We start from the raw sequence: 14,034 nt of genomic DNA, 5'->3' as shown, positions 1-14,034 counted from the left end.
CTGCTCTGCTGTTAACTACCACATGCAGTAGTCAAACTCCCATTCCCTCCCCTTTTGCACTTGCACACATCTTTCCATTAACTTCATTCCTTTCTATTCATTCCTTATTCTTCCATTTTTACCGGAGGTTAAAAAAGTTAAGTGGTGACACCAACTTTGACACCAGCTTGAATCCTGACCCAGAGATTATGGCTCTCATGAAGAAACAGCACAAACCAAAGATTTGGAGCCAAGGATCATAGCATAAGCTGAGCAGCAATGAGAGAAGTTATGCAAGTTATTTACCACTATACAATGAAATCCCTCCCAGGCTTATCTTTCTCCAGCAACTGCCAACAGGCTTCACCTGGGCAGAGCTCTCCCCACCTGCCAGCTGAGCACGTGGAACAGAGGCTGCTCTTTGCAGGGGGTAGCAAAGGAGCAGAGTCCAACTGGTCAGTCCTAGCACTGGTGGAGGGACAGATGAAGAGGCAAGGAGCACAGGACTGAGTGAGTTATGCAATGGGTAAGATGGTGACTGAGAGAGAAGGAAGTGGGTGGCAGATAATACAGTTGAAGGTATTTTTATCGCATATTTCTGAGTGGTTATGTATTTCTCAGTGTTAAACTTAATATGAAGGTACCAGTGCTGGTGCATTCTGAGTGCTGGCTCACATTGTTGTGTGTACAGGCAGGAAGAAAATTGTCTCTTCTTGTTTGAGAAATGTCCTGGTCATTCTAAGTAGAGCTGTCTTGTGGGAGAACTTGGCAGTGTGCTGCAGATCATTCAAGGTTAAACCTTTGCCAGTAGGTAAAGGGGTGGATATTAGTGTTACAGTAATGCTTGTAGTGTTTCTTTCTGTCTTGAATAAAGACTTCTGACTTCACCAGGGTGTCTTGGTAATCCTGATTTGAACAGGGCAAGAAAAAAATGTAGTTCTGTCTATGTCGTTTTAGAAAGGTCCAGTGGCCCTAGATAATTTTGCACCTGTATGTAAAGATGAGAGAGAGAGAATTTCTGTTTAGCAAAAACTACTATAATGAAATGTGCACAAATACTATTAAATAGTTAAAAAACTGAAATTTGACCTTCCATGAAACCATCCTAAAGTAATATTCTCTAGACTGCAAATAGGAGGTAGATTTTTGCTTAACCTTTCAAGTTGTTATCCTTTCTGTTGTCTTTTCCTTTGTGAGTTTTCTTTATGCTATGCTGGTGATTAAGTGAATCAAATGTGTAGTAGCTTTCGGTTTCTGGTTCTTCGTGTCCTATTTTTATGACAAAATGGCAAGTGAGTTGAGGTCTCATAGACTAAGCGTTGGATTGAGTCAGGCTATCTGGATTCTATTTCTGTCTTTCCCTGCATTCCCTGAATGAATATGAATAGAATGGCTTTTTAGTCTGAAGTATCCAGGTTTCTTGCTTGAATGTGAAACACCTGCATGTTTGGGCTGATACACAGCATTGCTGAAAAGCACGCTGACTTGGTGGCTCATAGGAAATCAAATCATACTTTAGGTACCATCATGCAAATGCTCTGATGCCAAGCTCTCTGCAATGTGGTTTACCCGTTATGGTATCAAACTGACTCCTTTCTCTAATTCCACTTCAGCCTCCAAGACCAAAATCGCATATGTGTGTGCTATTACTCTATTGTCTGGTGCCATTTTAATCTTACCCAAACATCTGAATTCTGTGCTCCTTGCACTCTCCAAGTCACCACTGTAATCACTGGGCAGTTGGAGCAGGATGAGGCTCTTGATATTATCCAGAAGTGCTGGCAACTTGCTCACTGTGACTTTATTGAAAGGCATTACCTTAGGAGACGGCTGACATGTGCCTTGGTAAGGACCTTGTGGAAATCAGGTTTGCCTTATTGTGTCCCTTAGTCCACTAAATCCTTCCATTATATACCTCTGCAAATATATAAGTCTTTTTTTTTTCTGGGAAAGAAGTCTTCAACTTTTTTGTGTCACATAATTTTCCTAGGATGGAACATACGTTTTACAAGGTAAGGGCAAGGGCACTTTCACAGAAAACATACGACGTACTTAAACTCTTGTCATAAGTTTTTTGTATCTCTTGAAATTTGAATTCTTCCCTGAATTTGTGAGGATAATAACACTCATGCTCACTCATGTTTTAAAAGTGGCTTTTAGTGAGAACCTCCTTTTCAGTTCCATGTGATCACTTGTGTTTCCTAGGTTAAGGAGTGAAAGGATATGAAATATATCTTGCATGTTTGTATTTTCTAGTTTGCTGCACTTTACTGTTTCATTTTCAGCAGAAGTTGGGAGAAGGGCACAGTACTGCACAGCTGAAACAGTTTTTGCTACAAATCATTTTTATGAGTTTGCTAGTCCAGTTGCCTAGTTTAACTGTCCATCCTGCTAAATGCTTTATAGCTACAAGCTATTTTCTGAGGGCTGATTCCTAGTGATGACAATGGCTTTAGAATGGGTTTGAAAAATAAAAGCTAGTGGTATTGTGAATTTGCTGATAGTTACCAAAGGTAGGGAATGGGTCTGGCTTGAATTAAACTCCTTAAATTGACTCGTGCAGATGTGCTTTCCCTCTCCACTGGAGATTTTATTTATGAAGTAGTTCATGTGGGCTGTTCATTTCAGTGTTGATCGTTTTTCCAACATTCAGAGCGTCAGAGTTGGGATTTATGGTGCCATTCCTCTGCGTAACTGTCATGTGGCTCTGAGTGACACCAGACAGAGGAACCAGTAAAATCATCCTCTCCAGAAAAGTTACCTACTGAATTTAATAGGATAACTGTAAAGAGGTTCCAATTTTTATCATGAACCACTATAAAATGATTAATTTATTGATATTATGAGAATCCTCAATGTTAGCATGAAAGAAGATTATAGTTTTTCAGGTTATAGTTTAATGGATAATTAGTTTTTCAGCTTCTAACGATCCCAGAATTAAAAGCACCCTGAACAAAAACACCCCCCCCAAAAAAATTTTTAAATACTTATTTTTATTTTTTTTTCAATAATCCTGTGCCACCACAGAGTAATTCCAAAACGTGCCCACCTTTATTCAGGTGGGTGGCAGAGCTGGTGGGGGAAGGCACCTTCCTCCAGCCTCTGTGGACGGAGCAGGACCGTAGCAGCGGCAGCGCTGGCGCGCTCCAGCGCAGCCTCACTCCTGTTCCAGCAGCGGTTATAAGCAGATGCCGGGGCAAATGTAATTACTGCTCGCATGGGTAGTCTCTGGTTGTCAGTGGGTTTCCTGAGCCTCATGGGGTTTGTCTGCTTAGTAAACCATGGTGCATTTCTTTCAAGCAGTTGTACCGCCTCTACTTGAACCCACGTAAAAGTTTTTATCTGCTTATTTGATAAATTGCTGCTACTTTTTGTTCGCCTTGAATCTGGCTCCTAAATTTTCACTTCATGGGTCCTAGTTCTTGTATTGGACAAGATAGTGAGCAGACACCCACCCCACACCACCCATGATTTTAAAGACCTTTATCATGCTTACATTTAAACAGAAAGGATGAACTGCACTTACTTTACTCTCTGAGATGTTATCTAAATTTGCATATATTATGAAATTTTAATTTTTGTGTATTTAAAATTGACGATAAAATTTTCAGCATTTTTAATGGTAGACTCTGTTCTGACCTGTCCTAAGTGTTAATTTCCTTTTCCATTTAGCAACAGAAAAACCGTTTACACCCAGGTAGTAGGCAATCAGTATCTGTGCAGTATCTGCGGCCACTTCCCCTTCCACCCACAACCTTTTGCAGGTAGTGAAAGAAGGCTGGAGTGAGTGCTGATAGGGATCTGGTGTATTGGAGCTATTCTGGGGCTAACTCTGAGAGGCAATGAACACATAATTTCTCTTTATTCGTTGTGATACTCAGAAAGTTACGATTAGGCTCGTATTGGATGAACTGTGGAACCTGACAAAGTCCTACCTTGGGAAATGAGTGAGCCCTGCAGCTTGCCCTGGCTCATTTTAGGCAGGGCCGTGGGTCAGGTTTCTCTTTCAGAAGCAGTAGCTTTGACAAGCTACAGGGACAAAAGCTATGTATTATTAAATTGGTCAAATGAAATGTATTGCATTCATGCACTTTTTTTATTTTTTTTTTTAAAAAGACAAAGAGGTCACACATTATAACGTAAATTTATTTCTGAATAAATTGCAACATTAAGAGCTACTGTACAGAGGAACTGCATCACACCGTTACAACTCAGTCATGATATTTGTGCTTTGTAGGATAAGTAAACATTTATTCTATCACAGCAAAAATTTGAATACTGACAGCTAGCTAGATTTGGTTTGAAAATAAATACACTTTCCCATTTACTAACTCAAACAAAGCACTTTCAGTCTATAATACTTGGTGCTTTTTATTAAGTTTCAGCCTCAGAAATGCTGAGCACTCAGTTACCACTCGTGTTAGTGGGAGTTATGGGTATTCAGCAATTCTTAGGAATAGGCCCAGTGACTGCATGGTTAAATTTAGTGTGTAGAATAAGTTGACCTTTATCTTGACAGTAAAGTGACCTTCACTGTTTTGTATGTACTGCAGAGCAGATGTAGAATTAGCCATATTATTTCATCTCCTATGTTAGATTTTTGACTCTCTGATGATTTGCATTTCTTAACAAATGAGTGGGAGGGAAGCATGCAAGTTTAGGAATGGGTTTAATGATAAAATTGAGAATATATGGCTCTTTGTCATAAATTATTTAAAACTACTTCAAAATCTCCAAAAATACTTAGTGCAAAAGGATAGTTTTTTTTTCAAGAAATATTACAGAAGCATATATGTTATATGGAAAATAAAACATCTCTTAAATATTTTATAGGGAAAGGCAGGCAGATTTTCTATTACATGGGTGCGTAGAGACAAAAGATAAATATATTTTCAAAGAAGCAAATCACAGAAAAGCTTTGATGTGATAAGTTGTATTATTAAATTCAAAACCAATCTCTTTGGCAGAGTCAAAAGAATGCATCATTAAGTGCATGAAACATCTCAACAAGAAAATACCATAGTTATATCTTATCAAACAGTTATATAAATGTTACAGTAACATGAACTATCATATATAACCCAAACATTTAGATCCAAAATGAGTAATTATGTATGCTGAAAGATGTTAACAATCATTTTGTTTTCTTGTAAGTTATAAAAACTAACATTACTAAGGTTTTTATCTATGCCAACACAATTCTCTTTCTGGATATTTATTCACCTTCTCATATTAACAATTGATTTGATTAAACTGAAATTAAAATAGTATTTATTTTTCCAGTGCTTTTAACTAACACATAGTGCTTTACATAGAAGCACTTTATATAACAAATTTACTATCATTACTCCCTCTTATCAGATAGGGACACTGAGGCACAGAGGTGAACTGGCTTGCTCTGGGTCACGTGGCAGATCTGTGGGGGAACAGGGATCTGAACCCAGCTGTCCCGATCCCCAGAGCTGTGCTCTGGGATCTACCAGTTGCAGCTATCCTAAATTGCACTGCCTCCAAGTGAAAAGGAATTCATATTTTTGAAGGGTATACTTGAGAGTCTAGATTTTATCTCCTTGAAAAAAGGAAAGAAATGGGGAACAGCTATGGAATAGAATCACATGGAAATAAACTGAAACATTTTCACATTTTATATCACATTTTATTGTATTGTCTAACTGCAAACATCTTAAAATGTTCAAAACTTTTTACCCCTTATAAGGCAGTAGGGATCAAAAACAATTATGTATTTTTGTATTACTGATCTAGGGATCTAAGTCTTCCTAGGCATCCTGGAACACACTCATGTTCTAATAGACTGTACAAAGACTGGTGTTTTAAAACTGCATTTTGGTGTACTATTTAAATGTCAGCTGGTTGATTTAATCCAATTGATGAAAATGTAACATTAGATATTAAATTAAGCTTTTACTGTATAGTCCATTAATTCAAAAGGCTAAAATTCATCCCCTCCTAGTACAGTACATCCTATAGCAGAGTATGTCGAGAGTCTCTCTTGATACAAAAAGATACGATACACCTTGATTTCACTTTGCTTGGTGTATAGTTGTGGAACAGATGTGTGCCGTTTCTGTAGAGTTTGTATATCTTTGCCCATTTTATTCAATGATGTTTGGAAATCAGAGCACTACACAAACCACTGCTTATTTAAACTGGATTAAAACAGGAATGCTGAATGGGTGAATTTCTTTAACCCAATTCGAGAAGCCAGTCAAACAGGCTTGGTGTCATCTCTCTGCCTTCCTCACTGAGCTTGCAGTACTGCACCACAGCATGAAAGATATCCCCCACTTTCCAGGACTTCCGTTGAACTAATTGCACAACATCTAAAAACTAAATAAAGAAAACAACACACTTAGGATTTGGTCAATGTTGTGTTTAGTTTTTGCTAAGTGGATACATGCAAACTGCTCTAAGACCATCCTTTGTAAGTGCACTGCTGTATCATCATGCAGTGGATGCACATCACAACAGAGGAGCATAAGGATTTCCACAGGTTCTCACAAGACTAGTCTAATCTCATGGCATTTTCTGAATTAGCTGCTCTCATCAATTATTTCTTACTTATTGCAATGAAAGGGAGAACAATGCAAGTGAGCGTGATAGAGAATTACAAATTTCCTCATTATCTACAGCTCATTATCAAAATAATAGAAGTGTGACTATTCATTTTTTTTTAAAAAGCATTCCTTCTTCATTAGTTTTAGTTGTATTTTTGTTATATTAATTCCTCTATTTCCTCATACACATCCCATGGAATTTTAAATACTCTCACAATACTAGTGAGAGAATTCTGGGTAAACTTCCTGCACATGAAGATGTTTGTCACAGTATTGGCTGAATCACAGAGAGGATCTGTTCTATTATTTTTTTTCTTTTCTTTTACCCCCATATAAACAAGGGGTTAAATACATGTTCTTAAGCAGCTGGCAGAAATCCTGAATTTTGTCCACTTTGTACTTAATAATGGGCTTCACAATGTCATGCATCTGGTCCAATTTTTTTTCTGAAGCTTAGCAATGAAAATCAAAGCTTTTCATTTCCTTGAATTTCACAATCAATATCTAATTAGCTTGCTCCTTCTACATTTCCAGTTTTAAATCATACAAGAAAATATTGTGTCTCTCTAGTTAGTGTAGCTGTTTGCTATTTACATACTGAAGCCTAAACTTTTAATATGTATTTTAATGATATTTAATAGGCAGACGATTTCCAAGAGCACTGTTGTAGGCAGGATGTGCTTCATTATTCTCTAGTGTATTTTTGCAATTGAATTAACTGTTTGCCAAAGCACATGGGTAAAGCTGACAGCTGTTTCTTTAATTAGATGCAATTTGGACTGTTGCTGCTGAATGCATTTTAAATTATGTTTATGATTCCCAAATGCATGTACTCAAGAAAAATCAAACAATATCTCTGCTGCTCAAAATGATCTTCCCATAGATATTATTTTAAAAGACCAAAATACTGATTTGTAATACTTTTTTAATTAATCTATTTGAATACCATGACACATTTTGAAAGCCTTAAAGCCTAAGTCATTCTTGCTGACTATGGAAAAGGGGCAGCTTTGGTCATCCCTGAAATGGTGTAGGTGGCATCTGATGGTATCTACAACTGAGCACTAACTAATCATCCTTGAATAGGTAGCGTCTGTTTTTCTTGTGGCCATTTTGGACTTCAGTGTTGCTCTTGGTGCTCCGACTTGGACTAATACTTCAAAAGGGTTTTCTGTTCTGCTAGTCTGTCTCTCTCTTTGGAAATAGATGCTGCTTTCAGAACAGTGACTGGCAGAGGGCCAATGACGTCTGCCACAGATCAAGAGAGCACTGGGACACATGCTCAGCACTTTTTATTGCAGCAGGGGTGGTGATTCATAATTTCTATGGCACGATGCAAAATATTTCGGTCAACAAATCTCATTTTCCAAGTGAGAGGTGTCTGATTGCAAATATGGCTCCTGTAGAAACACTGGCTGGTCACTGCTTGTCCTAAAACTGTTTCTTAGGGTAACAACAGTACAAGGATATGCCTACGTGGATGGGTCCACCCTGACTGTCCTTTGAACTTTCAGCCAGCTCTGGTGCAGAAGCCTTCTAGTCTTGTTACATGTCACCCTGAACCTGAGTTAATAGGTTCTCTTTATTTTGCAGTTAGTCTCTACTGTTCTTCTGACTGGTGGGTCTACTCCTTGTTAAGCAGCAAGCTCCTTCTGCTACCATAAAGTGGCTGTAAATTCAGTGTATTTGGCCAGAGTAAGTTTCACTTAAATACAGGAGGAACTGTGAGGCGGCTGCTGTGCTCTACTGTATCCCCAGCTGTAGCAATTTATGAACAACCAGGTGGAAGTTCAGAGCTGCCTGAGGCAGTGTTGCAGGCAGAGGGAGATCCTCCATAAGGACTAAGGAGTCTCAAAGCCAGTGCAAAGCCCCTCTGAAATTTTAAGTACAACTTATGTCTCATGTCATAGTCTGTTGTTATTGTCATTGATAAGTCGTCCACAGTAGAACTTTGTATGTGTGATGTCTACATTGAAGTGTTGTTTTTTTTTTTTTTTTTAAGCTACATGTTTAAACTCCAGGTAAACTGTCTGTAACCCCTCAAATGCACCTATATAAAGGATCTTTTCTGTTAATTCTGTCTTTGGCATTGCTAGCTGATCTGAAAAAGGGAACTCTGTTTCACCAAAGCATGTAAGAATGACTTTAGAGAAGGTCTCACTTTAAGTGGTGTTACCTTTCTTTTGGCTATATTATTAAAAATTTTCTTTCATGCGCCTTAAATTCTGAGATATTTAATCTTCTCCCTCTCTAATTAACAGCTGCTTTGCCATCTCCCTGTAATGCGGTTCTCTTGCTGGTTTTGCATGTTTTTAAAACTCAAATACAATCACAACTGCTACTATAATTTAAGTGATTTAATAGCATGTGCAATCCGGTAGATACTACCTTTTCAATTCTGTTTTCCTGAGATTTCTTAAAATAGATGGTTGGAATTCCAAGCTCAGAAGCAGCTATCCACTGAAGAGTGGCTCGCAGCTCTGCGTCGGGGCGTTCTGGTTCCAGATCAAAGTTGATCACCAGTAGGTCCTTCTGACAATGGGCTGTTCCCACTGAGAGCCCAGAAGTACTTTCTGGGGGGGGGGGGGGGGGGGGGGGGGGGAAACAAAACCAAAAAAAAAAACCAAAAAAAAAAAAAAAAAAAAAACCCCACAACAAATCCGTTACTGGGTAGTTACTGTGTAATTACTTGTTTTAGTTTCAAATTCTAATCTATAATTGATATGGTTCAACTTACCCTCTATATTTTCTGTCTGTTCTTTAAGGAAAACCTTTTCTTCTACTAATTCACTTAGAAACAAACAACAACAAAGCTTATTAGTGATACTTAGGAACAGTCTACAACATTGCTTCATGGTGGATAAACTTCTCCCCCAATGTAAGAATTTTCACCTAGAAAACTGCAAGAAAAAAATGTACAGAAGATGAAACAGGATGAAATGCTGAATATACTACAATAATTTCATCTGTAAATCAGGAAAAGCCTTGGGAATTGCACAATGTTACTCCCACAATAAGATGAACTGCTTGTGCTATATGCAGTGTGTATTACACTTCATGAGGATCTGTGTATCTTCACAGTTTAGATAATGCAAAAGCAAGAGGCAAGGGGGAAGCAATAAACTTCCAAGGTGTGCATTTTGCAATGTTGTAGTCTCTGGCTTCATCTTTTTTCCGTCTTGCTTGCTTTCTAATTTTGTGTGTCATAACTAGCAAGGACTTCAACTACTGCTGGTTTTAAATATATTAGCTGTTTGGGTAAATAAATTCTGTTTACACCTTGTAAAAATTTCAGAAGATCTTCATCTCCTATGTACTACCATTTTTCTTGTTGAACTACAGGAAACAAACTCCAGACATGCAGTCACTGCTTTATGTTCCCTTTCTGAAGACTGTATCCATGTACACGTAGCAGAAGACTGCGAATTTGGTGGTGATGACATAGCTATTTCATTTGTTTCATCACTCCTGGAGGGGATAGCACTTACAATACACATTTTCAGACTGTCCCATTCTGTCCTCAGTCAAGAGGAACAGCGTAAGTGTGACATTACGTTTCTAGCATGGGAAGACACTGCTCTTATCACCCTCTTTTACAGGATTTCAGAATCTCCCCCAAGGTTTCAAAGGATCAAGATTATATATACTTCTATAGTGGTTGCTGCCAGATGTAAGAGGAAAGAATTAAACGGCAGCTTGCAAGGTATGGTATGTCGTGACTTAGAATCTTAGGTGCTTAACAACATCCTTCACATCAGTACAAGCTGCACTGAGTGGTGTTCTTGCCTTCCACAACATCTGTCCTACCAGGATCTCCAGCCTATTGGCTGTCACCAGAGAATATCCACTGGTAGTGCACTAGGGTTCAAAAATTTAACTCCTTTGTCTTTGGAAATACAAGGAAGAGGAGTCATCTTTAGGAATGTGTGTAGGAGCTAGTACTGCCTACTGGGAAGACAGGAATGTTTTAACAAGCTTAAAGTCCTAATCAACAGCTGAAAGAGAATGCATGTAACTCTACAGAAATATGGATGCCTACATTGCTTACAAAAAAGAGCTTTTAGAAAGCAGGGTGGTATGTTGCTATAGTAGAATCAAGTAACAAGGTGTGAAGATTTCCTGTAGTCACCGACTTCACAAGGTTCTCATTCTCTCTGCATAAGGTATAGTACACACATGTCTGCAGTGGCCATGCCCTGATTGCATCAGTCGGTTTACCATTCAGTAGCTGGCAGGTTATACCAAGTTTCAGGGTACCAGAATCTTTAGGCAGGTACTCGCACATCTCTTGATAGCTTTACTGCTATTGAGCTATTGCTCAATAGCTCAGAAACAACAGATAAGGCCAACCTTGGGCCAAACTATTAGCCGATCTTGAAAAAGAATGTTGCCGCTTTTTTTTTCCTTTTAGCTTAAACTAAGCGATCTTTCTTTGCTTGATCTTACTTGCTATTACAGTAATGTTTTGGTGATATCTGAAGTTATTTACAAAAAGTGCCCACAGAGTGGGAAATGGATAGCTCAGCAAACTGTCTTTTAGGCAAGGCAGTTGGTGGATCCTTATTCTCTTGAGAGGCCCACCTGGGTGGGCTTTCCCATACTCTTTCACTCTGCAGTGCCGTCGCTCTGCACAAGGACACATGCATGTGAATTTAGTTTTTTGAAAGTGATGGTAGGTTAAGCAGCAGGTGCAAAGCAGGGCTTGGCACATTTTAGATGGCATAAATGAATTGCAGTTAAAAACATCAAATCTCACTTCAGTGACTACTTACTTAATCATAGGAGAAGATGGCATGTTCTCCTGATAAATTTCCAGGTCCATAATGCCAAGACTGCTAGTTGTACTGCTGTTGCCATTGCTGACAAAGCAAAAGTTTAAATATTAGTGCCAAGCTGCACCCAACATGTCTCCGTACATATTTACTTATTTACGTACAAAGCAAAGTGGGGGGATGTCCCCAGTATGCAGAGTTCCACAGAATCAATTGTGCTCAACAAATGGTTCCCAGGATGAAGGATACTAATATGTGCAAAATAATGAAGCTTTTCTTAAAATAGTTCTAGATGAATCATGTATCAAGTGATGTTGTGAACTGAAAACAACGGTGGACTATCTTGTTGTGAATAGTTTATTCAGTGAACATTTGGCCTTCAACGGAGAAAAAATCAGCATGACTCCTTGGAAAGAAAGACTGTCAAGCATAGAGATGTCCTGGAAAAACCTGCAGAGATTCAGATACCTCTGAACGTGGTGAATTATAGCAAGGTAGTTGACTGCCCACTGCATACTTACCTATTGGGTTACTCCCTGCCCGTAACCAGGAGCAGTTTCAGCATATGACATCATACCCCCAAGTAGTGTCAGAAATCTGACGGAAAGGTACAGCGATGGTCCCTTACATTTCTGCTACTCTGAAAGACTGAGATTTCAATTAATTTTTTTTTTAATGGTGACCCAGTGCTCACAGGGACCAGTAATATTCGGAAGTATTCTTTTTGGCTACTTCACAAGAAGAAGTGTTGCATCTGAGAATATCTGGAAGGAACAGTACTAGCTCACCTTGTGACATCGCCATAAACTAGACAGTGAATGTTTGTGTGGATTTCATAAAAGTCTGATAAACAGGTCGTGAATTTACGAGCTACAAGCTGATTAGCACCAACAAATTCTGTGTGGTAATTAAACTTGAACCACTTAATTTTTACTAGAAAAAGATTAATAATATTTTTCCTCACATCAGAGGCATTGACTAGATGGTTTCTTTCTTCATCAGGTTTTTCTAAGTCAGCATCAGTACCTAATGCACTCATATTTGCTGCATCAATTTCTGTTTCAATGCAGAGCCAAAAGGCACAATACATGAGTGCTCCCAGATTGAGTTTGTTAAAGGTTGATACCATATGTAATGGGATGACCAGTCACCCGCATGGTGAGACAAGTTTCTTTGACTATATTTTAAACTAGCCAATGAGATGCTCTGCCATGCAGACTCCTTCCTTTCTCTGCTTCATTATCCTACTTTTTTCCCCCCTTGTCTTCAGAATACCCAAGAGAATGACATAATTAATTAGCTATGGCTACACTAGAAAAACTTAATTTAAGGGCACATGAAGAAAAAGTCTTGCTCCATGTGAAGTCGTGAAAGGGCTAAGGTCAAACTAGCATCACTTTATATAAGCTCTAAGGACTAGATGACAGCTTTAAACACCCAGCCTGACTTGAGTAGGGACAAAAAGCAAAATACTGCAATGTTAGCAGTGGAATTTATGCCAACTCAGGGAGAACTCTGTCTCCCGTGTGCCAGCCTGCTCCCCTGTGCTAATACGAGCAGAAAAGGGCTCTGCCCCTGCTCTCATTGCAGCAGTACCTGTGGGAACAGCAGTCTTGCCAGCCTCAGCCAAGGAAACACCAAAATAAGTGTTATGCAAATAGTAACAAATAATACAAATTAAAGATCACAGCAATTAACTTGTCTGATGGCCCTTTTGCTGTAGGGCTGTGAGGCGCTTGGGTGATGTGCAGTAGTTTTTTCTTTGAATTTAGCTGCTCACCAAGGCATAGACCTGGCTGAGAACCTGAATACAGCTCCCTAGTTTTAAAAATGAAGAGGTGAACACTGTAACTGAGCTTTTTTTGCTGCATTCTGAATATACCTTGAGCCACTGCCCCGCATTCCCAATGCATGGTAATCAAACCTGTGGCTTGACTGATTAGACTGTAGTGTATATTGACCACCGGCAGAACATGGGTACCTCAGGGATCTCTCGCTGAGCTGCAGGTAGCTACTTGTGTCATCAGGGTTGTCCTCTTCATTAGCTAGCTGGGACCAGCTGCCAGTGCTTTCTTCACTGCTGCTGTGATGGGTTGGAAATTCTTCAGCTGTTTTTGTCTCTACTACGTTTTCAGCATCTGGTCTGCTCTGAGTACTGTTGTTGGTAGGGTGAGAAGGAAGGCACATTGATAATGTAAATAAAAATACAGGCAAATAACTAGTATCACCAGTCTTCAGGAATTGCTGCTCATTAAAGTCAATTAAGTTGCAAAATTATACATTTGTAAGAGATTGGATAAGCTTATAATTCATGCACAAAGTCCACTTGAACATATGGTCTGGGATTCCCTTTAAAAACAGCCTTCTTACGGCTGCTATAAATAAACGCAAAACAAAATTAGCCTTCTACTGAAATATGCATAGAAAAGGCTTAACTTGTTCAAGCAGCTTTTACCTGTGCAAAAAGAATTGCTCACTGCATAGGCCTATTCCTTAAAGAAGTTTAGTCGCTTGGTGGTCGAAATGGCTGGCGTCTGCTAGCGCCGACTAACAGCACTCGCTGGCACTCGATTCCCATCCTTCTGCTGGGTAACTTCCTTGCCAAGGCTTCCCCCTGGCTTCTGAGGACCTTTTATTTCTATTTCACCACTCTCTATCATTAGGTACGTTATTAATGTAAACATTAATAAAGGATAAAGGCTAAAACA

At 39.0% G+C, this 14,034-nt stretch overlaps 1 protein-coding gene across 1 annotated transcript in view; it reads right to left on the bottom strand.

The window, feature by feature from the left end:
- Positions 1-6,183: 6,183 nt before the first annotated feature.
- The window catches only part of SPHKAP (SPHK1 interactor, AKAP domain containing), a 56,277-nt gene continuing 48,426 nt past the window's right edge, over positions 6,184-14,034 (bottom strand). The window contains exons 7-10 of the mRNA XM_062582980.1: positions 13,308-13,596; positions 9,292-9,344; positions 8,943-9,127; positions 6,184-6,327 (exon numbers count right to left, since the gene is read on the bottom strand). Coding sequence (XP_062438964.1) covers positions 6,184-6,327; positions 8,943-9,127; positions 9,292-9,344; positions 13,308-13,596 — 671 coding nt within the window. The remainder of the gene's footprint in view (positions 6,328-8,942; positions 9,128-9,291; positions 9,345-13,307; positions 13,597-14,034) is intronic.

Source organism: Rhea pennata, chromosome 9, assembly GCF_028389875.1.
Source record: "Rhea pennata isolate bPtePen1 chromosome 9, bPtePen1.pri, whole genome shotgun sequence".
Lineage (NCBI taxonomy): Eukaryota > Metazoa > Chordata > Aves > Rheiformes > Rheidae > Rhea > Rhea pennata.
The sequence above is the reverse complement of the archived record's forward strand: the minus strand, read 5'-3'. Positions and strand labels throughout refer to the sequence as shown.